The sequence below is a fragment of the Lutjanus erythropterus genome, chromosome 8, assembly GCF_056507025.1.
Source record: "Lutjanus erythropterus isolate fLutEry1 chromosome 8, fLutEry1.hap2, whole genome shotgun sequence".
NCBI classification, from domain to species: Eukaryota; Metazoa; Chordata; class Actinopteri; order Lutjaniformes; family Lutjanidae; genus Lutjanus; species Lutjanus erythropterus.
Genome location: NC_139324.1, coordinates 5,549,954 through 5,574,416, shown reverse-complemented (window position 1 = coordinate 5,574,416; position 24,463 = coordinate 5,549,954). Strand labels below are relative to the sequence as shown.

Sequence of the window (24,463 nt, the reverse complement as noted above, 5' to 3'; positions counted from 1 at the left end):
AAGTATACAGTGTAATATAGAAATCAGAAAAAGACTTCTTGATAACTGCTGGATCAGAAGTGTGGCTACCATCTGGTAGCTTAATTTGAGGACTCAATCTAGAAGCGCTAGCTGCGCGGGCCTGCTGTGCCAGGAGTCTCCCTGCCTTATCTCCCCGTTCAAAAAAGCTTTGTTTTGATTGTCGCAACCGTCTCTTCACTATGCGTCATTAACAGGTCATGTTCCGAATGTAGTAGTAGCCGTTTCTTATAGAGGATGGGGGATGGAGAGGTGGAGTAAATTCCATTAAGTTTCAGAAGTTCATCTGCAGTTTCCACCAGCCTAGCCCATTCTGCCCTTCTCATTTTGGAAATATAAGATATCACCTGTCCCCAGGTGGTAGCTTTAAGTGCTTCCCACAGAATGCTACTGCTAACATCTGGGGTATCGTTAAACTCTATGTAAGAATGAATTTGAGTCACAACAAAATCTTCAAACTTATTATCCGACAGCAACTGCAAACTGAACCTCCATGGTGCAGGTGGGATTGTATCACGTGGAAAACTAATGTCAGCTGTGGTCGGGGCATGGTCAGAGATGGTTATTGGGTCATACTCACATGCATTCACGTAGTCTATCAAATTGTTATTGAGTAAAAAGAAATCAATTTGGGAAAATGTATGGTTTACATGGGAAAAAAATGAGAGAGCTCTACCATGGGGGTTTTTAAACCTCCAGGGGTCCAAAATTCCCAACTGTAATTCGTAACTTTTTACTATGTTCACTGATTTGGACAGTGCACCAGATTGAAGTCCCCACCTAAGATAATGCGGTGACTGTCAGCATTTGGAATTTTCACAAAGAGCCCCCGTAAAAAACTCCTCATCGTCCCAGGTGGGTGCATAAACCGAAACTAAGACCACTGGTATATTCTGAAGCGTGCCTGAAACTATGACATAACAGCCATCAGTATCTAGAATGACGTTTGTTGGCTCAAACAGGACCCTTTTATGAATGATGATGGCTGCCCCTCTAACTTTATCTTCAAATTTTGAATGGAAGAAGTGGCTCATCCACGCCCTCTTAATACGTGGGATGTCAGATGTTTTGAGATGCGTTTCTTGCAGAAACATCACATCCTCTTTAGGGTGTTGTAACCTTACCAATTTTAACAGCGTTGTTCATGCCTTTGGTGTTCCAGGAAATTAGATGCACTCCATTACTTGTTGTCTTCACAGCATTAGCCATCTATAGGAACAACAATAACGAGTTAAATTGACCCTGCATGAGCCAATGTGTACTGTACTGTAATGGATGGAGAGAGAGAGTGGGTAGGGAGGATGTGAAAAAAAAGGGGAGGGGAGAAAAAACAAACAAAAACAAAAGCAGAACAGAACAATAACAACATTTGTGACCACCCGAGGGCTACACCCAAAACAAGCAACATAATCTGAGCTCTCCAGCTCACAGCTAACAGCTCAACTAAGATTCTGGGGTCTCTTCCCTTACAGTGACAATAATTGTCCCCATAAGTCACAAAAAGACAAACAAACAAAAGAAAAAAAATGAAGTAGACAGGAAATCAGGTACAATGGTTCAGACCAGGTGTGAAAGTACTTCAAAAAAGTGAACAAGGGCAAATAGGTGACTGCGTAAGACTTACACAGCTATGGCGCTACGAAATGATTAACATCACCAGAACATCCTGCATGTATATAACAATAACATCCATTATGAGGTAAAACTGGTTAAACAGTGTAAACACAAGTGGAGAAAACAACGATGAGAATAATTATGAGCAAACACAGGGCACCAAGACAACTTAAAGTAGGCAGGCTGTGAAAGTATTCCTATGTTTCAATTGAGATCAACAAATGTATGAGATGCATGTATGAAAAATTGACATCCATCATGAGCCAGAGGAATTAGGTTGTATTGATGCACTGATAGTACATCAATTTATGAAAAGTGTCAGACTTTCTATGAAAGCCTAAACTGACTAATAAGTAACAGAAGTCAAAAATACTCCAGATAACCCAACGACAGTGAGAGATGAAAAAGAAAATAAAAAGATAACTGTAAAAAGTAAAAGTGCTAACCAGCTGCAATCTGCATGTAGACAAGCTTCCTGTACTGAGCGTGAAAATGGACTAAAGATATCTGAATTCTCACATTAGTGTAAACGGGAAAAAAGAAGGATGGAAGACAGGGAATTCAAAAATATTAGCAAGCACCAGATGCTGAATCAACTTGCTGGTAATGTGGCAAAATATCCGGCCAGTGATTTGTGTTCAAAAGTCTGCACAGTCAAAATACCAGCTCTCATACTGATCAGTCAGGACTGCGGCAGGCTAATGCTGCTAATGACAAGGTCTGCAGGTTAACTCCAGGCCCGTCCCGGGCTAGTAGAGATGCAGCTATCAGTTAGCATCACATTAACTCACAGCTATCCAGTTAGCATAACAATGGCTCACCCACAGTGGGGTTAATAGTTGCCTGTGGGCATCAGGCCTCTTCCATGCGGATGGATGTTATGAAGCCTTTAGCCTCTGAAACCGAGGAGAGTCTCTTCCTGCCTCCATCCTTCATCATGATGACAAGCCTGGCAGGGAATAGCAATGCAGGTTTGAAGCCCAGGTTGTAAAACACTGACATCACATCCCGGTATTTCTGGCATTGTTCTACCACCTGCAGAGTGTAGTCCTCGTAAATAGAGATGGGGAGCCTCGGTACTGCCTCCAGTGTCGACAGGTGCTCATCTTGCAAGTTAGCATTTGCCTCGAGAGAGGTTATCTTCTGACCATGGTCTGTCACTGTAGTGTGGACGAGGTCCAGCTTTGCTTTGAGTGCTGGAATGGAGGCCTTAAACGCCGCAGAGGGGGCTTGGCGGTGTTCTTCCAAGAGGTTAACTATGGCTTCCATGCTATACCACGCCACCTGCCTGGTGCGAGGGGCCAACCTTAGCACCCTGGTATTTCACAGTCTGTCTGGTTGCATACGTCGACATATTTCGATGGTGTGTCACTCATTGAGACAGTATCACTCGTATACTACCACTGTGTTATGACCTTTGGGGTCTTAAAACATGAAATTGTCAGTAGTTGCGGGAGCGAGACTCGATGTGCATCCACTCCATCGTAACTCGGGAGTCTGCCAGTGGAGTACTTTCTAAGAGCCTTCAGGTTTTATTGTTGTATATTTTGTACACTGCATAAAGACAGTGACTAGGTGATAAAAGATGAAGCTTCTTCCAGGCCGTTGATTGGTCGGTTTGAATTCCCAGCTCATGTGCTGCTGTATTCAGACAGGATATTAATGACGGTAAGATGAAGGAACAGAGACCGTGTCAGGGACGGTGCACACAACACTGTGGAAAAAACACACGCTTTCTAACCATGATAGATAATGTCTCTGTCATAAGAATGTTTTTTCTCTCTGGTTTGAATGAAACAATGAACTACAGAGTTACTCTCTTCTTTCTCACTTTACTGTGTTACTGTTTCATTTTGCTGGTAAATGTTTCTCTCATTGTGACCATCATCTTGGATAAAAACCTGCATGAACCAATGTACATTCTACTGTGTGCTTTCTGCATGAATGGACTTTATGGAACAACAGGTTTCTATCCCAAGTTTCTCTGGGACCTGCTCTCTCCTCTTCATGTTATCTCTTACTCTGGATGTCTCGTTCAGGCTCTGGTCATGTACTCATTCGCCTGCAGTGATCTGTCTATTCTTGCAGTCATGGCATATGACAGATATGTGGCTATATGTCGTCCACTGGAGTACCACTCTGTCATGTCAAAGCAAAGACTCATTAAGTTAGTGTGTTTCTCTTGGATAACTCCTTTTTGCATCATAGGCACTAATATTTTTCTAACATCCAGAGTGAAGTTATGCAGCCCGTATATTTCCAGACTGTTTTGTGTGAATTGGATCATTGTTAAACTTGCTTGTTTCCCAGCTGAAACCATTATTAACAACATAGTTGCATACTTAACAATAATCATTTATGTTTTTCATGGTGTCTTTATAGTTTGGTCCTACATGTATGTCATTAAAACATGTGTGAATTCTATAGAAAACAGAGGTAAGTTCATGCAAACATGTGTGCCACACTTAAGCTCCTTGCTCATTTTTCTTGTGACTATACTTTTTGATGTCATGAGTATGCGATTTGGCTCAAAAGATTTACCTCAAAACCTTCGAAACTTTATTGCAGTGGAATTTCTTCTCATACCTCCCATTATGAATCCTCTCATTTATGGTTTCAAATTGTCCAAAATTCGAAAAAGAGTTCTGGGTGTTGTTATTATTAAAAACAAATAATTTTTGTCATTTAACAAACTTAAAGTCTTGTTTGTAGAACCCTTACATTTTGCATATTTGATCTTAGTAAATGTGAGCTTAGTATGCCTTGACAAATGTTTTTTTTTTTTCTGTGTTTCCCAGTGTGAATGTTCTTTATCCAGAATGTTTAGGATGCTGTATCATATGTGTCCTTTTTATTTGGTGGTACTCAAAAAAAAATGATGACAGAAATTTGATCATATAAAATGTGTTTTTATTAGCTTTTCATGCATATCTATTATGAACATTTAGCCAGTGGTCTGGTCAGTTGTCCAGAGTCTGACTGTTAAACATCTGTGAGCACATCTCAGGTAATTCATACAAAGGAAATGCTTTGCTCTATTTTCTTAATTTAAATGTTATTGATTTGTAATGTGTTGGCACATGACAGGTTTAAATATCAAATAAGACATTTCATTGACATGGATAAAAATAAAAATACAACAGCTACAGAATAAAAGAGACCTAAACAAGAGAGGGCACAACAATAATAATAACCCCAATAAACAGTTAAATTAATGAAATTAAATTTAAAAATATATACATTATAAAAAAATATTATAAATAGGCAGGGCAAGACAAAACAATGATCATATTTCATGTTTTTCAGACAGTGTAATATAATTTCCAAATATCACCTCAGACTTTTCCCTTGACTGTCAGTCAGCATGGATTCATATGAGACACTTTTTGTCCTATAATTCATCCATTCTTACATTTCTGGGGGTTTAGTTGATTTACAGTTCCTCAGTATTGTTCTAACAGCTGTAATGACTCCAGCCATATAACAACTGACAATTCTTCTCTTGACATGTTACACAGTCGTGATCTGTTTCCTAATAATCACATTCTTGGAGACACTGGTGACGTCTTACTCTTGTCTAAAGATTTTATTCAAAAACACCTGAATGAGCGAACAATCCCTAATATAATGTAAAAAAGAAAAAAGCCTATTTCTTCTTGGCATTTCCAACATGAGTGATGCTGCTGGTACCTGACTTTTCCTAAAATTCTCTGTATTTTCATTGAAAATGTTTTTTTAAGTATAAAAAATCAAACAAAAGGCAAAGAAAATGTGATCATTTTTACCTATTTTGGCCATAGACTGTCATGGTGACCACACTGTTATCTTGTTACATTTAGCACAGTTGGAAATGCATCTTGGTTGCTTAGCAACTATTATTGTCCCTGTCAATAAAACTTTACAGGTGCTCTCAATTTCCATTTTTCTGACATTAAAATATAAATTATTAATGAATTAGACACGGTTAAAAATAAACTAGGGGAGACTAGGGACGGTTGTAACACTGTTTGTCTCACTGAATTTTTGTGTTATGGTCTGTGGATTCTTTTTCTACACAGTGCAACCAAACACACAGCGCGATCAAACACGGGGCTGATAAGGACAGTATAGACCTACACATGAACACTGTTAAAAGTCATTGGTAAGATGTGATGGATGAATCATTTGTGTGTGTATGTGTGTCAGAGAGAGAGAGAGAGAGAGAGAGAGAGAGAGAGAGAGAGAGAGAGAGAGAGAGAAAGGAAGGGTTTCTTGTTTTGCTGCTACCAATGAGCCTGCAGGCTCGTTTGTGGAGAAACATTAAAGCTGTGTTCTGTCTCTGGTTACGTGTTTGTGCTGTGTGTGCTTTTGTGGGTTCAGATTATTTTTTTTTGTTTGTTTCTGTGAACCCCAGACTTTGAAATTCAAACTGTGGCCATGGTGGCCACTGCATCCAACATGCTGTTGCCATAGCAAAGTCTATAGTACGGCTGATAGGCCTGTGCGGTATACCGGTTGGTACCAAAAACCAGTCTTTATTTTCATTATGATATTAAATTTTCATATACCGTCATACCGGTGAATAGCCCAAACAACATCTGGAACGTGCACGGCACAAAAGTGTTTCAGTGGGAACCATTTCACTGCTGCACACCAACGCCATAGGCGTGCTTGCTTGAGCGTGTGCTCTAGGGATGTTTCTGGCAACTAATTTCCCTGTCGATTTAGACTAGGTGACTAGTATAACACTAAGAAAACACTCAGGAAGCAGTTAAAAATCAGCAGAATTTATTCATTTATAATGTTAAAAACTGTCAGAAAAAAAATACTGTGTGTATGAAGAGCCATTTGAAGCCATTAATCACAGTCTACAATTGCCAAATCATACTTTAAATGCCACTGAAATGTGCGCTACTTTGCGCAGTACAATGCAAACCTTACACATTAATGTACAAAACATGACAACAACTCAATAAACGCTTCACCTTTTCAGACTGAAGAGGGTCACAGTGTCTGCAGGTAAAGGACTCAGAGCTGATCTTAGCTGCCAGCCTGACACACAGTGTGGCTAATGTTAGCAGTGCTAGTAGTAGCAGCTCTGCTTACAGGTTTATGTCTGTGTCTGTGCTTAATGTGGTCACGTTTCTCCAGTCGACTGAATATATATCAGTTTATTCTGTCACAGTCTACATTCATCTGTCCGACTTTGCTGATGTAAACATCTGGAGTTGCCACGGCGATCGGTTCATACGCGCTGGGTGAGAGGAGCTGCTGTCTGACAGTACTGCAGCCCTGACTAGTGGTGTGCGACTGCATAAAATCTTAGAGGCAACAGATAACTGGCATCATGCATGAATGAAATATTGATAAATATTTGATTTTGAAATATTGTAAACTACTAGTATTTCTGGTGCTGACTAGCGTGTGTGGGGACGTTTAATCGTATAGTTGCCCTCGCCATATGGTAACCATATTTTGAAGGGGTCATGCTTTTATCTGTGTCTGGACATGAAAAAAACATGATACAGTCCTTATGACAGTAAAATGGGCTATTTAAAGACAATCAACTGCAGTAATTCTTTTCTCATTAGAAGAAAATGTGGGTAAGAACACTGTTGCATAAAAAAAAAAAAAACATCAAATACCGTGAAACCTATATGATTTTTTAAAAAACGTGATATAAAACTTTTGTCATACCGCCCAGCCATAACGGCTGAACATGTCATCGAAGTTTTATCAAAATTGCAATATGATCTATAATTTTAATGTGTTTTTCAATGAAAATGAGCACAATGATGTAAAAATGATGCTTTCCTCTAATATTGCAAATCATAATACACTTGCAGTACCAGTCAAAATAACTGTAAAATCATTCAGCCCTTGTCCATAGTAAAGTATTGAATAAAAAAGATTCATATTATTATTATTATACTTGGTCAGTGATCATCCATGACGACTAAAGAGGCGTAAATAAATTTCATTTTAAATCCAAACACTGTGCTCCCAAGATAAAGAAACTCATTATTTAATGTCATGATTTTTACATAATACAAAAGAAAGGTAAAAAATGTTAATGGAGTACTTTCGAAGAGCTTTCAGTTTTTATTGTTGTATATTTTGTACACTGCATAAAGACAGTGACTAGGTGATAAAAGATGAAGCTTCTTCCAGGCCGTTGATTGGTCGGTTTGAATTCCCAGCTCATGTGCTGCTGTATTCAGACAGGATATTAATGACGGTGAGATGAAGGAACAGAGACCGTGTCAGGGACGGTGCACACAACACTGTGGAAAAAACACACGCTTTCTAACCATGATAGATAATGTCTCTGTCATAAGAATATTTTTTCTCTCTGGTTTGAATGAAACAATGAACTACAGAGTTGCTCTCTTCTTTCTCACTTTACTGTGTTACTGTTTCATTTTGCTGGTAAATGTTTCTCTCATTGTGACCATCATCTTGGATAAAAACCTGCATGAACCAATGTACATTCTACTGTGTGCTTTCTGCATGAATGGACTTTATGGAACAACAGGTTTCTATCCCAAGTTTCTCTGGGACCTGCTCTCTCCTCTTCATGTTATCTCTTACTCTGGATGTCTCGTTCAGGCTCTGGTCATGTACTCATTCGCCTGCAGTGATCTGTCTATTCTTGCAGTCATGGCATATGACAGATATGTGGCTATATGTCGTCCACTGGAGTACCACTCTGTCATGTCAAAGCAAAGACTCATTAAGTTAGTGTGTTTCTCTTGGATAACTCCTTTTTGCATCATGAGCACTAATATTTTTCTAACATCCAGAGTGAAGTTATGCAGCCCGTATATTTCCAGACTGTTTTGTGTGAATTGGATCATTGTTAAACTTGCCTGTTTCCCAGCTGAAACCATTATTAACAACATAGTTGCATACTTAACAATAATCATTTATGTTTTTCATGGTGTCTTTATAGTTTGGTCCTACATGTATGTCATTAAAACATGTGTGAATTCTATAGAAAACAGAGGTAAGTTCATGCAAACATGTGTGCCACACTTAAGCTCCTTGCTCATTTTTCTTGTGACTATACTTTTTGATGTCATGAGTATGCGATTTGGCTCAAAAGATTTACCTCAAAACCTTCGAAACTTTATTGCAGTGGAATTTCTTCTCATACCTCCCATTATGAATCCTCTCATTTATGGTTTCAAATTGTCCAAAATTCGAAAAAGAGTTCTGGGTGTTGTTATTATTAAAAACAAATAATTTTTGTCATTTAACAAACTTAAAGTCTTGTTTGTAGAACCCTTACATTTTGCATATTTGATCTTGGTAAATGTGAGCTTAGTATGTCTTGACAAATGTTTTTTCTGTGTTTCCCAGTATGAATGTTCTTTATTCAGAATGTTTAGGATGCTGTATCATATGTGTCCTTTTTATTTGGTGGTACTCTAAAAAATGATGACAGAAATTTGATCATATAAAATGTGTTTTTATTAGCTTTTCATGCATATCTATTATGAACATTTAGCCAGTGGTCTGGTCAGTTGTCCAGAGTCTGACTGTTAAACATCTGTGAGCACATCTCAGGTAATTCATACAAAGGAAATGCTTTGCTCTATTTTCTTAATTTAAATGTTATTGATTTGTAATGTGTTGGCACATGACAGGTTTAAATATCAAATGAGACATTTCATTGACATGGATAAAAATAAAAATACAACAGCTACAGAATAAAAGAGACCTAAACAAGAGAGGGCACAACACTAATAATAACCCCCATAAACAGTTAAATTAATGAAATTAAATTTAAAAATATATACATTATAAAAAAATATTATAAATAGGCAGGGCAAGACAAAACAATGATCATATTTCATGTTTTTCAGACAGTGTAATATCATTTCCAAATATCACCTCAGACTTTTCCCTTGACTGTCAGTCAGCATGGATTCATATGAGACACTTTTTGTCCTATAATTCATCCATTCTTACATTTCTGAGGGTTTAGTTGATTTACAGTTCCTCAGTATTGTTCTAACAGCTGTAATGACTCCAGCCATATAACAACTGACAATTCTTCTCTTGACATGTTACACAGTCGTGATCTGTTTCCTAATAATCACATTCTTGGAGACACTGGTGACGTCTTACTCTTGTCTAAAGATTTTATTCAAAAACACCTGAATGAGCGAACAATCCCTAATATAATGTAAAAAAGAAAAAAGCCTATTTCTTCTTGGCATTTCCAACATGAGTGATGCTGCTGGTACCTGACTTTTCCTAAAATTCTCTGTATTTTCATTGAAAATGTTTTTTTAAGTATAAAAAATCAAACAAAAGGCAAAGAAAATGTGATCATTTTTACCTATTTTGGCCATAGACTGTCATGGTGACCACACTGTTATCTTGTTACATTTAGCACAGTTGGAAATGCATCTTGGTTGCTTAGCAACTATTATTGTCCCTGTCAATAAAACTTTACAGGTGCTCTCAATTTCCATTTTTCTGACATTAAAATACAAATTATTAATGAATTAGACATGGTTAAAAATAAACTAGGGGAGACCAGGGACGGTTGTAACACTGTTTGTCTCACTGAATTTTTGTGTTATGGTCTGTGGATTCTTTTTCTACACAGTGCAACCAAACACACAGTGCAATCAAACACAGGGCTGATAAGGACAGTATAGACCTACACATGAACACTGTTAAAAGTCATTGGTAAGATGTTATGGATGAATCATTTGTGTGTGTATGTGTGTCAGAGAGAGAGAGAGAGAGAGAGAGAGAGAGAGAGAGAGAGAGAGAGAGAGAGAAAGGAAAGGTTTCTTGTTTTGCTGCTACCAATGAGCCTGCAGGCTCGTTTGTGGAGAAACACTAAAGCTGTGCTCTATCTCTGGTTAAATGTTTGTGCTGTGTGTGCTTTTGTGGGTTCAGATTATTTTTTTTTGTTTGTTTCTGTGAACCCCAAACTTTGAAATTCAAACTATGGCCATGGTGGCCACTGCATCCAACATGCTGTTGCCATAGCAAAGTCTATAGTACGGCTGATAGGCCTGTGCGGTATACCGGTTGGTACCAAAAACCAGTCTTTATTTTCATTATGATATTAAATTTTCATATACCGTCATGCCAGTGAATAGCCCAAACAACATCTGGAACGTGCGCGGCACAAAAGTGTTTCAGTGGGAACCATTTCACTGCTGCACACCAACGCCATAGGCGTGCTTGCTTGAGCGTGTGCTCTAGGGATGTTTCTGGCAACTAATTTCCCTGTCGATTTAGACTAGGTGACTAGTATAACACTAAGAAAACACTCAGGAAGCAGTTAAAAATTAGCAGAATTTATTCATTTATAATGTTAAAAACTGTCAGAAAAAAAATGCTGTGTGTATGAAGAGCCATTTGAAGCCGTTAATCACAGTCTACAATTGCCAAATCATACTTTAAATGCCACTGAAATGTGCGCTACTTTGCACTGTGCAATGCAAACCTTATACATTAATGTACAAAACATGACAACAACTCAATAAACACTTCACCTTTTCAGACTGAAGAGGGTCACAGTGTCTGCAGGTAAAGGACTCAGAGCTGATGTTAGCTGCCAGCCTGACACACAGTGTGGCTAATGTTAGCAGTGCTAGCAGCAGCAGCAGCTCTGCTTACAGGTTTATGTCTGTGTCTGTGCTTAATGTGGTCACGTTTCTCCAGTCGACTGAATATATATCAGTTTATTCTGTCACAGTCTACATTCATCTGTCCGACTTTGCTGATGTAAACATTTGGAGTTGCCACGGCGATCGGTTCATACGCGCTGGGTGAGAGGAGCTGTTGTCTGACAGTACTGCAGCCCTGACTAGTGGTGTGCAACTGCATAAAATCTTAGAGGCAACAGATAACTGGCATCATGCACGAATGAAATATTGATAAATATTTGATTTTGAAATATTGTAAACTACTAGTATTTCTGGTGCTGACTAGCGTGTGTGGGGACGTTTAATCGTATAGTTGCCCTCGCCATATGGTAACCATATTTTGAAGGGGTCATGCTTTTATCTGTGTCTGGACATGAAAAAAACATGATACAGTCCTTATGACAGTAAAATGGGCTATTTAAAGACAATCAACTGCAGTAATTCTTTTCTCATTAGAAGAAAATGTGGGTAAGAACACTGTTGCATAAAAAAAAAAAAAAAACATCAAATACCGTGAAACCTATATGATTTTTTAAAAAACGTGATATAAAAATTTTGTCATACCGCCCAGCCATAACGGCTGAACATGTCATCGAAGTTTTATCAAAATTGCAATATGATCTATAGTTTTAATGTGTTTTTCAATGAAAATGAGCACAATGATGTAAAAATGATCCTTTCCTCTAATATTGGAAATCATAATACACTTGCAGTACCAGTCAAAATAACTGTAAAATCATTCAGCCCTTGCCCATAGTAAAGTTTGCATTGAATAAAAAAAGGTTCATATTATTATTATTATACTTGGTCAGTGATCATCCATGACGACTAAAGAGGCGTAAATAAATTTCATTTTAAATCCAAACACTGTGCTCCCAAGATAAAGAAATTCATTACTTCATGTCATGATTTTTACATAATACAAAAGAAAGGTGAAAAATGTTAATGGAGTACTTTCTTTATTGTTGTATATTTTGTACACTGCATAAAGACAGTGACTAGGTGATAAAAGATGAAGCTTCTTCCAGACTGTTGATTGGTCGGTTTGAATTCCCAGCTCATGTGCTGCTGTATTCAGACAGGATATTAATGACGGTGAGATGAAGGAACAGAGACCGTGTCAGGGACGGTGCACACAACACTGTGGAAAAAACACACGCTTTCTAACCATGATAGATAATGTCTCTGTCATAAGAATGTTTTTTCTCTCTGGTTTGAATGAAACAATGAACTACAGAGTTGCTCTCTTCTTTCTCACTTTACTGTGTTACTGTTTCATTTTGCTGGTAAATGTTTCTCTCATTGTGACCATCATCTTGGATAAAAACCTGCATGAACCAATGTACATTCTACTGTGTGCTTTCTGCATGAATGGACTTTATGGAACAACAGGTTTCTATCCCAAGTTTCTCTGGGACCTGCTCTCTCCTCTTCATGTTATCTCTTACTCTGGATGTCTCGTTCAGGCTCTGGTCATGTACTCATTCGCCTGCAGTGATCTGTCTATTCTTGCAGTCATGGCATATGACAGATATGTGGCTATATGTCGTCCACTGGAGTACCACTCTGTCATGTCAAAGCAAAGACTCATTAAGTTAGTGTGTTTCTCTTGGATAACTCCTTTTTGCATCATGAGCACTAATATTTTTCTAACATCCAGAGTGAAGTTATGCAGCCCGTATATTTCCAGACTGTTTTGTGTGAATTGGGTCATTGTTAAACTTGCCTGTTTCCCAGCACAAACTACCATTAATGGCATAGTTGCATACATTACAATAACCCTTTATGCGATTGAAGGTTTATTTATACTTTGGTCCTACATGTATGTCATTAAAACATGTGTGAATTCTATAGAAAACAGAGGTAAGTTCATGCAAACATGTGTGCCACACTTAAGCTCCTTGCTCATTTTTCTTGTGACTATACTTTTTGATGTCATGAGTATGCGATTTGGCTCAAAAGATTTCCCTCAAAACCTTCAAAACTTTATTGCAATAGAATTTCTTCTCATACCTCCCATTTTGAATCCTCTCATTTATGGTTTCAAATTGTCCAAAATTCGAAAAAGAGTTCTGGGTGTTGTTATTATTAAAAACAAATAATTTTTGTCATTTAACAAACTTAAAGTCCTGTTTGTAGAACCCTTACATTTTGCATATTTGATCTTGGTAAATGTGAGCTTAGTATGCCTTGACAAATGTTTTTTTTTCTGTGTTTCCCAGTGTGAATGTTCTTTATCCAGAATGTTTAGGATGCTGTATCATATGTGTCCTTTTTATTTGGTGGTACTAAAAAAAAATGATGACAGAAATTTGATCATATAAAATGTGTTTTTATTAGCTTTTCATGCATATCTATTATGAACATTTAGCCAGTGGTCTGGTCAGTTGTCCAGAGTCTGACTGTTAAACATCTGTGAGCACATCTCAGGTAATTCATACAAAGGAAATGCTTTGCTCTAATTTCTTAATTTAAATGTTATTGATTTGTAATGTGTTGGCACATGACAGGTTTAAATATCAAATGAGACATTTCATTGACATGGATAAAAATAAAAATACAACGGCTACAGAATAAAAGAGACCTAAACAAGAGAGGGCACAACACTAATAATAACCCCCCATAAACAGTTAAATTAATGAAATTAAATTTAAAAATATATACATTATAAAAAAAAATATTATAAATAGGCAGGGCAAGACAAAACAATGATCATATTTCATGTTTTTCAGACAGTGTAATATAATTTCCAAATATTACCTCAGACTTTTCCCTTGACTGTCAGTCAGCATGGATTCATATGAGACACTTTTTGTCCTATAATTCATCCATTCTTACATTTCTGAGGGTTTAGTTGATTTACAGTTCCTCAGTATTGTTCTAACAGCTGTAATGACTCCAGCCATATAACAACTGACAATTCTTCTCTTGACATGTTACACAGTCGTGATCTGTTTCCTAATAATCACATTCTTGGAGATGCTGGTGACGTCTTACTCTTGTCTAAAGATTTTATTCAAAAACACCTGAATGAGCGAACAATCCCTAATATAATGTAAAAAAGAAAAAAAAAAGCCTATTTCTTCTTGGCATTTCCAACACAAGTCATTAGTTAATGAATTCTTTGCTCTGGTAATTCACAAAATGCACACTGTGTGGTGACTTCACTGTTTGCTTATATAAAGGAATTAAATACATGGAATAAAACCTGCAATGCACATCCTCTTTTTGGAGCACTGACCTGCTTGTGATTTATCATATACAAACAATTAACGACTGTGAAATAAAATAAATGTTGTGTGACTGAGGCAGAGATTTCAGAAAGCCTCATGACCACTGAACCTGTCAAACTCAGACTCTGATGAACAAAGAATGTGCCAAAAAAAATGAAAAAAATAAAAAAATCAGCGGGAGACTGTATCAGTCTTGAGCAGCATAATTAAGTCTCGAAGTGACAAATGAAATCATAGCTTAGATGTGAATGATTCTGTTTCTGCCTGCCATGATCGTGGCACTAACTTGTTGGTTATATCTCCTTGTCCACTGAGGAAGTGGTTCAAGGTGAGTCACACAGGACTGATGATTTTTAGACACATAGTTAGCCCCATTATTAAGCTCAACCATGGAAATGTGTCTTAGATCTGAGTTGGTGTGGTGGTGCAGCAGTTACTCATTACTTCTAACTGCTGTTTGTTTAAGAAGGGGAGACACAAGAGGGCAGCAGAGCACTGACATGGGACCACAGGCCTGATTTCCATATGTTGAAATGCTTCTCCATCTTTCCCAAACCTTGAGCAAGTGGTTTTCTTTGCTTTAGCTTAACCATATTATAACAATTATATATGAACTAGAACAGCCAAGACACTAATTTTGACCGTTTTCAAATTTCTATGTGCAATAACTTTATTACTGGTACCTGACTTTTCCTAAAATTGTCTGTATTTTCATTGAAAATTATTTTTTAATTATAAAAAATTAAACAAAAGGCAAAGAAAATGTGATCATTTTTACCTATTTTGGCCATAGACCGTCATGGTGACCACACTGTTATCTTGTTACATTCAGCACAGTTGAAAATGCATCTTGGTTGCTTAGCAACTATTATTGTCTCTGTCAATAAAACTTTACAAGTGCTCTCGATTTCCATTTTTCTGATATTAAAATACAAATTATTAATGAATTAGACACGGTTAAAAATGAACTAGGGGAGACCAGGGACGGTTGTAACACTGTTTGTCTCACTGAATTTTCTGTGTTATCGTCTGTGGATTCTTTTTCTGCACAGTGCAACCAAACACACAGTGCAATCAAACACAGGGCTGATAGGGACAGTATAGACCTACACATGAACACTGTTAAAAGTCATTGGTAAGATGTGATGGATGAATCATTTGTGTGTGTATGTGTGTCAGAGAGAGAGAGAGAGAGAGAGAGAGAGAGAGAGAGAGAGAGAGAGAGAGAGAGAGAGAGAGAAAGGAAAGGTGTTCAGATTCTACACTTACTGGGCATAATAGTCAGGAAATGAAAATGCTTTTGAATAAACAAAACTTCTATTGTACACATTACATTTCCTTTTTTTTTACTTCGTTTTCGTTTTTTTTGTGTGTGTGTGAAACCCAAACTGTGGCTATGGTGGCCACTGCATCCAACATGCTGTTGCCATGGCATGATCCATGGTAGGGCTGAACATGTAATCGAAATTTGATCAAAATTGTAATATGATCTACTGCAATTTTCAAATCACAGGATGTGCAATATACACCAACTAACCACCATAATGTGTTGCTGCAGAGGTGTCCTGTCAACACGTCATTCTCTAGATTTCAGAAAACATCTTTGTTTAGTACAGAACCCTGAAAAAATAACATACCATAATAGTTTTAATGTGCTTTCAGTAAATATGAGCATAATGATGTAAAAATGATCCTTTCCTTTAATATTACAAATCATGATACACCTGCAGTATCAGTGAAAATAATTGCAAATAGATATTTCTTAAAAATCGTTCAGACCTTGTCCATATTCAAGTTTGCATTGAATAAAAAAAGATTCATATTATTATTATTATACTTGGTCAGTGATCATCCATGATGACTAAAGAGGCGTAAATAAATTTCATTTTATATCCAAACACTGTGCTCCCAAGATAAAGAAATTCATTACTTCATGTCATGATTTTTACATAATACAAAAGAAAGGTGAAAAATGTTAGTGGAGTACTTTCTTTATTGTTGTATATTTTGTACACTGCATAAAGACAGTGACTAGGTGATATAAGATGAAGTTTCTTCCAGACTGTTGATTGGTCGGTTTGAATTCCCAGCTCATGTGCTGCTGTATTCAGACAGGATATTAATGACGGTGAGATGAAGGAACAGAGACCGTGTCAGGGACGGTGCACACAACACTGTGGAAAAAACACACGGTTTCTGACCATGATAGATAATGTCTCTGTCATAAGAATGTTTTTTCTCTCTGGTTTGAATGAAACAATGAACTACAGAGTTGCTCTCTTCTTTCTCACTTTACTGTGTTACTGTTTCATTTTGCTGGTAAATGTTTCTCTCATTGTGACCATCATCTTGGATAAAAACCTGCATGAACCAATGTACATTCTACTGTGTGCTTTCTGCATGAATGGACTTTATGGAACAACAGGTTTCTATCCCAAGTTTCTCTGGGACCTGCTCTCTCCTCTTCATGTTATCTCTTACTCTGGATGTCTCGTTCAGGCTCTGGTCATGTACTCATTCGCCTGCAGTGATCTGTCTATTCTTGCAGTCATGGCATATGACAGATATGTGGCTATATGTCGTCCACTGGAGTACCACTCTGTCATGTCAAAGCAAAGACTCATTAAGTTAGTGTGTTTCTCTTGGATAACACCTTTTTGCATCATAGGCACTAATATTTTTCTAACATCCAGAGTGAAGTTATGCAGCCCGTATATTTCCAGACTGTTTTGTGTGAATTGGATCATTGTTAAACTTGCCTGTTTCCCAGCTGAAACCATTATTAACAACATAGTTGCATACTTAACAATAATCATTTATGTTTTTCATGGTGTCTTTATACTTTGGTCCTACATGTATGTCATTAAAACATGTGTGAATTCTATAGAAAACAGAGGTAAGTTCATGCAAACATGTGTGCCACATTTAACCTCCTTGATCACTTTTCTTGTGACTATACTTCTTGATATAATGCTTATAAGATACGGTTCAAAAGGTTTACCTCAAACCTTTCAAAACTTTATTTCAATAGAATTTCTGATCATACCTCCCATTGTAAATCCTCTGATTTATGGTTTTAAACTGTCCAAAATCCGAAACAAAATTTTTTTGCTTATTGTTTAACGTTAAATAATATTTGTATACTTTATTGATGGATGCAAAGCAGAATGGAAATTCTGCACATATAAATGCCAGCAAATGTTTGCTTGAGGATTTTAACTCAACGTTTGCATTTTATTTCTATATTTATATTTATTTACATTCACAACATAAATTAAAGTGTGTCTTCAGTTGTGGGTGGACAGATTTTGTTCTCTTTCCTGCAGAGTTGAAGTTGTAGAATAAATGCCTATTAGTGTCGGGCAGAGGTCTGCAGCCTGCGGCTCTGCAGCCACATGTGGCTCTTTTGCTCCTTTCCAGTGTCTCGCTGTAGCTTTGACAAATAATTATTTGGAAGTGAATAACTGTTGTTTTTGTGCCATTTTAATTTTCATTCATCATTCTTGCAGGCCTAACATGATTCTTACATTCTTCAGCTGCAAAAATATGCATTTGAAAAAAAAAAAAAAAAGGTTTAACATTTTGTCAACTAAAATGTCAGAGCCTAAGTCTACAGCTTGGCGCCTTTCCCTCAAAATTTTCTCCCTGGATGCCAAATCCAAAAGAAGAGAAATCTCAGAGAGTTTTTACTTCTTCTTTTAGCCAAAAATTGCTCTTTTGAGAGTTGCAGTTCTTTTTCATTGTTCTATTGTCTCTCTTTTATTCAACAATTTTATTTTTTATCTTTTATATGTCCTGTAAAACATGGAATTGGTGGTGTCAGTATAGTTAAAAGTCAAAATAAAAAGAGATGTTCTTTATGTTAAAATTCTAATCCTGCTAATAATCCTCATGTTGGCACAAAAAATATCTGTAATCTGATTAGGTCTGTAACTGTGATGGACAGTTACCTTTTTTGTATCCTAATTACTTAACTCTGTTACATGTATTCTTCTATTCACCAAGTCTGCGTGTATATAATGTCATTAAATTCTGCATAATTTTCCTGCACTGGGGTCTCCATCCTGCAACTTGCTCTTTAAGTGATTATCAAATTAGTCATCTATACCATATATACCATTGTCTATACATTGTTCATCTGTACTAGATATTGTTAGGTAGTTTAATTCATTGCAAAAGTGGTCATTTTGACCCTTTTCACATGCAATAACTTTGTTGAATTAAAAAGCACAGTCCTGCTGGTACCTGACTTTTCCTAAAAGTGCATATATTTTCATTTTAAAGGTTTTGTATAAATTTCACAAAAGGCAAAGAAAATGTGATCATTTTCATGTATTGCTGTTATATTGTTACGTGTTGCACAGTTGGAGATGCATCTTGGTTGCTTGGCAACTATCACCGTCTCTGCTGATAAAACTTCACAAGTGATCTTGATTCCCAGTTCCCCAACATTAAAATACAAATCATTAATTACTTAGACACAATTAAAAAATAAAGTAGTCGAGACCAGGGATGGTTGTAACACTTTTTGTCTCAGCACCTATAACTCACAGAACTTTTGTGTTTAAATTCTCAAATGCTGAAACAAAGCACCTTTATTTATTACAAAGAGCAGTGTTTCCCATTGTTTTTGTTTTTATATTTGTACTAAGTTCCACCTGTTCTCGTGATTATTTTTTGTGATGGTCCTAGGTGAAAATTAGTTATTATTAATGTTAAAATAACATGTTTATAACCACATTTAAGAAGCTGGAATCAGAGAATTTTTTTACTTAAAAAAATACTCGAAACTATTAATTGATTATCAAAAGATATGCAGATTAATTTTTTATAACGGATTGTTTTATTTTCAGGTTAATTAGTTTTTTTGCAAACTTTGTGAGCACTCTACATGATAGTACACTACCTACTAATAATTTCTACTTTCATTGTAATCTGATTACAACTTTCTTAATCTGAAACTGTGACGGAATACAGTTGCCTTTTTTGTATCAAGACTCCATAATCCCGTTAAATGTAATCCGTCACTCCCCATATCTGTATATGACACAACACCAGCAGCGGGAGAGCGCTCCCGGCCGACCTGCACTGACTCCACCACACCACAAGACGGCGGTAATGCGCCACTTCCTTCACCGACAGCGGCAAAATATCAAGAAGAAGAAGAGGGCCGACAGCAGACTGTGCACACTGCAGTACATGCAAGCGTACAACCGCTCTGTCTCAGCCCGGGCTCGTTTTTCTCCACCGCCAGCGACGACACGGAGGACAACAGACATTTGTGTTTCCCAGTCAAGTGGCGGAGAAGATTTGAACGTCTCGGCAGACCCTGACTCCCCCCTCCGACACGAACCGTGAGTAGGCTGTTGGCGTGTTTATTTCTGGGCTGCGGAGGATGAAACAAACGGGCTTGCTAATATGATTTGGGTTCCGGTTGTGTTTATGTAACGTTAATATTTGGCTGGTAATCCTCCAGAAGAGCGCAGACAGGCGGCTCACCGGTCACAGTCGCGCCACCGGCGAACCAAAATATGCACTTGTGATTGTAACGTTGTGAAAGGAGCCTGTGTGTGTGTGGAGCCTGTGCAGCGCGACAGTGGGATTTATGTCTGTCATCTTACCTCAGCTTTACCCTGTCAGCGGTGCCTGTGAAGGTCCACCCGGGAGACCGCATCATGTCCACTTCACAGATAATACGGTCACATTAACGCTGCGCTGCCTGCTGCAACACATTTCAGTGTTATTCATGCAGGGGAGCGTTGCAGTGTTTGAATGTCCTGCACACACGGTCTTCTTGTTGGACGGAGAGGACAGAAAAAAAAAGACTGAACACTGTCGGCTACATGCGCTATACATACACCACAGTGCGAGGTGTTTACAAGTGCTGCTCTCAGGCTGCTGTCTTGTGGAAGCTATTTAGGAAGTCACTGCTGCCTAAAAGTGTAATGACTATTTTATTATTATTCAGTCAGAAACACTTAATAACTGAACTGTTGTTTGGCTTAAAGGCAAGCAAAAGTAAAATCAATGGTGAAGCGTGATATTGCTATAATTGTGCATACTATTTCTGCAATAGTAATTCCAGAGAATGAAATTTCCCACATTGCACCTTAACCCATGAATGCTCCCGCTGCTCCATGTGGGAAAAGTAGCCGGAGTTGTTTCTCAGTGTGATTCTGTGTGCATATCTTTGTTTTCCCGGACACATTGCTCACCTCCAGATGGAGCTTCTAGTCATACTTGTCAACCTTGATACGTCAAAAATAGGGAGGATTTGAAACCTGTGTTTTTCTGCATTTTGGTGACTTTTCAAGAATGAAAACAACGAAATAATATACTGCACAGCATTTTTATGTGAAATACTATTAATTTCAATCTATGGGAGATGCAGATTTTGGTGTGAATCTGTGTAAATCTGTGACATAAGCTAATATTTTCTTTTTTACGCCCTGCTTTTACAAGAAAATTGACACAGCAGATTTTACAAAATACATACCTCCTTCTTTTAAAAATTTCTAGAGCTGCAATGATGAATCAAATAGCTGATTATTAATCAGTTATTGGATTAATTGGAAACTATTTTGATAACCGATTAATTGTTTTTTGAATAAAGAAGCCCAACTTTTCTGATTTCAGCTTCTTAAATGTGAATATTTTCTGGTTTCTTTACTCCTCTCTGACAGTAAACTGAATATCTTCGGGCTGTGATTAAAACAAGGCATTTGAGGATAAAAAAAAATACCCCAGTATTTACCCCAGCTTTGATGCTGAGTGAGTGAAAGTTAGCACTCTAGGCTACATGCATTGCACATCCAGCACAGAGCGAGGTATTTAGACGTGCTGCTTTCAGGCTGCTGTCTTGTGAAAGCAATTTAGGAAATAACTGCTGCCTAAAAGTGTAACAACTGTGATTTTATTCTTCAGTCATAAACACTAAATCTAATTCCCCTGTTAATTCAACTTAGAGGAAAGGAACAGTAAAATCAAAGGTGAAGTATGATATTGCTATGATGGTGCAGAGAGTGAAATTTCCCACATTGCAACTTAACCCGTGAATGCTCCCACTACTGCATGAGGGAAAAGTGGCCAGAGTTGCTTGTCAGTGTAATTCTGTGTGCATATCTCTGTTTTCCCGGACACATCGCTCACCTCCAGATGGAGCCTGTAGTTTTATTTCTGCTCATTTAATTATTTATTTATATAGTGTTTATTTGTGTAGGGACAAGTATGCAGTATAAACCAGTGCCACACACCACAGCATTTATAGTCTTTGTTAATTTGCAATGCCAGTCCTTAGATGGGCTTTTAAAATACATAAAACTCAACTGCTAAACAAGAGACCTTATAAGATACAAATTCAACAATAAATACAGTCATTAAGCACACAAAAATAGAGGCATATACTGGATTTTTGGGGTTGATACCGATTAAACAGAGTATAAAAATGTAAAAAAAAAATAAATAAATAAAAATCAGGCCGCTGAAAGATTAAACTTTCACTTGTGTTTTTAACAGTTAGGCATATAAAAACTGTAAGAAATTACGAATAAAGCAACTTTACTAAAGAAAAATTATGAAATTTTATCATCATGTCAGATCAGTGGTGTGACCTCATTTGCATATAATATTCACACCAGGATGAATTGTAACTGCTTGCCTTATTAGTAATTTCTCCATAACAGGCATGTAACTGAAGTGCTGCAGCCTAATTTTCAGTTGATTTCTATCTGACTTCTGCTGATCATGTCAGTTTAATTTCCAGCTAGTGTCTGTCTAACTTCTTTGCCAAAGAGCTGTGGAATTATTCCCATAGATTTCCTCAGCTGGTAGCCCTGAAATGGGCTGCGGTGTAATCCTCGGTGCCAGCCTGCAAAGTACGTCCACTAAAAGTGTTTGTTCTCACCACTGTCAGCCTCAGATTGTTGTTCTGTCAACATGTATGTCTGTCTGACAACGTTATGGAAAGGATCCCTTTTGCTTAACCAGTTACATCATTCCTTTCCAAGACTCCAGACTCCACTGACAAAACAGTGACTTAAGTTTTAAAAAGATGCCAGCTCCTACTGCAGGTTTCTATTCAGAACGGAAAATCGATCCAGTTTAGTTTATCTATACTGGGAGAGTCTTGCTCCTGAAACTGATATGATGTGATCTGCCTCTGGTTTTATTAGAGAAGACCACACTCTGTTGGAGCAGTTGGATCTACTAAAACACACTATTGTACAGTGGTGTTACAAGGTGATGCTTCTATGACCTGACATACTATCTGTGATAGAGTAAGTTTATGCTTGTTTAACAAGCATTTTGACAGCTTACTCTCATTGGCTCTCCCTGTACAGCCCCGTCTGTGCTCAATTTAGTTCTTATTGGCTGACGTGATATATTTGCAGTAAGTAAATATCAACTGATTCATCAGTCTAGCCTTGGTTAGAATAAAAACTGTACTTCTGTTGTTACACTGGCATACTGCAGGCTGATGGTGCCAATAAATGAACAGTACCGTAATAGCAATAAAATGTAACCACTACTCTCAACAGCATGCGTCTGTACCTCAACAAGTCTCTGGTGCACACACACTCGAATACTCAAACAAGGCTGCTTCCTGTAACACACACTAGCAGCATCGACAAGGCTTTAAGTGTGGGTCTTGAGTGGACAGATGCCTGTTCCCCACAGCTTAAACAGGCTTCCACACATTACAAAAGCTTCAATGTTTAAACTGCTGGCAAGATGCAGCTTATTTTCAGTACCAGAGTTTGACTGTGTGAGTGGTGTGGGGTGTCCAGAGGTGAACTTTGTAAAGGAGGTGGATCACTGGAAAGCCTCACAGTGGATTGCAAGGGCTTGCTTGAAAACATCTCATCATGTGAACTTATTGTTTTAGCTTACCAGTATTTGACTATTAACCGACTGGACTGGAGTCACATTAGCCAGAGAAAAGCCAGGAAAAAGTTCTGTGCTTGTACTGCATTTAAAGGGATAGTTTGGATGATTAAAGTGAAGTTGCAGGTACTTCTCCATAGTCAGTGTATCACCTACAGTAGATGGTGGTCCGCGCGCCTCCGGTGTGGAGAGGCAGCAGCTAAGCGATGGATTGCTGTGGACAGGGTCAGCAGTAAAATATATTTTTGCCACCTACAAAAGGGCCCACTTAAAAATTTCATATCAGTTTAAGAATACTCTATGTTTAGAATATTTTCACTGCTTTTCCTTGCTGTCAGACAGGTGGGAAACGATATTATATAAGCTCTTTCCAAAGAAACCAAATCCTTTGGCCAAAACAGCAATTTTAGTCTACAGTAGCTTTGATCGGTTAGTTTGTGTTGTGTGACTATGAACCTTTAAAAACACAGAAGGGGTGTAGGTAGTTCACTGACTGTGGATAAGGACCTAATACAACCCAGGGCTCAACTGTAAGGGTTGCCTCCTTGCCCAGGGCAAGTAAAATGTTAGCCTAGTAAATCTAGCAATCACTTGTCTGACCAGGCAACTGCTAAAAAAAGAATTACACTATTAAAGTATTTTAATTATCTAGTAATCATTAAGCTAATATGTCAAGCAAATTGGCAGAAAATACTCTCTTCAGCCTCTCAAATATGAATATTATGCCCTTTATTATCATATTAAACCAGGGCAGCAACTAACAGTTTATAGTTTATAGTATACAACTAACATTTTATAGTTGATTAATCAGTTGATTATTTTCTCAGTTAATCTGTCAATAGTTGTTTGAGCTACAAAATGGCAGGAAATGGTGAAAAATGTCATCAATGTTTCCCAGAGCCCAAGATTACGTCCTCAAATGTCTTGATTTGTCCACAACCCAAAGATATTCAGTTTACTGTCAGAGAGGAGTAAAGAAACCAGAAAATATTCACATTTAAGAAGCTGAAATTAAAGAATTTTACCTTAAAAAACATTAATAATTAATTGTTACTCAAT

General features: G+C 37.5%; 5 protein-coding genes across 5 annotated transcripts in view; all 5 read left to right on the top strand.

The window, feature by feature from the left end:
* Positions 1-3,374: 3,374 nt before the first annotated feature.
* Positions 3,375-4,307, top strand: LOC146322342 (olfactory receptor 11H6-like). Its single transcript, XM_084723944.1, has one exon. The coding sequence runs from the start codon at positions 3,375-3,377 to the stop codon at positions 4,305-4,307; it is 933 nt and encodes a 310-aa protein (XP_084580070.1).
* Positions 4,308-7,923: 3,616 nt separating this feature from the next.
* On the top strand, positions 7,924-8,856 carry LOC146322341 (olfactory receptor 11H6-like). Its single transcript, XM_084723943.1, has one exon. It carries the CDS (start codon positions 7,924-7,926, stop codon positions 8,854-8,856), a length of 933 nt encoding a protein of 310 aa, XP_084580069.1.
* Positions 8,857-12,457: 3,601 nt separating this feature from the next.
* On the top strand, positions 12,458-13,390 carry LOC146322340 (olfactory receptor 11H6-like). Its single transcript, XM_084723942.1, has one exon. It carries the CDS (start codon positions 12,458-12,460, stop codon positions 13,388-13,390), a length of 933 nt encoding a protein of 310 aa, XP_084580068.1.
* A 3,333-nt stretch (positions 13,391-16,723) lies between these two features.
* On the top strand, positions 16,724-17,644 carry LOC146322339 (olfactory receptor 2K2-like). Its single transcript, XM_084725247.1, has one exon. The coding sequence runs from the start codon at positions 16,724-16,726 to the stop codon at positions 17,642-17,644; it is 921 nt and encodes a 306-aa protein (XP_084581373.1).
* A 2,043-nt stretch (positions 17,645-19,687) lies between these two features.
* adarb1b (adenosine deaminase RNA specific B1b) overlaps positions 19,688-24,463 on the top strand; it is a 201,374-nt gene continuing 196,598 nt past the window's right edge. The window contains exon 1 of the mRNA XM_084724285.1: positions 19,688-19,875. The gene's annotated coding sequence lies outside the window, so the exon portion shown is untranslated. The remainder of the gene's footprint in view (positions 19,876-24,463) is intronic.

Excerpts from the sequence above, each read along its gene's own strand:
- LOC146322342 (XM_084723944.1), top strand. The coding sequence starts at position 3,375 with ATGATAGATAATGTCTCTGTCATAAGAATGTTTTTTCTCTCTGGTTTG.
- LOC146322341 (XM_084723943.1), top strand. The coding sequence starts at position 7,924 with ATGATAGATAATGTCTCTGTCATAAGAATATTTTTTCTCTCTGGTTTG.
- LOC146322340 (XM_084723942.1), top strand. The coding sequence starts at position 12,458 with ATGATAGATAATGTCTCTGTCATAAGAATGTTTTTTCTCTCTGGTTTG.
- LOC146322339 (XM_084725247.1), top strand. The coding sequence starts at position 16,724 with ATGATAGATAATGTCTCTGTCATAAGAATGTTTTTTCTCTCTGGTTTG.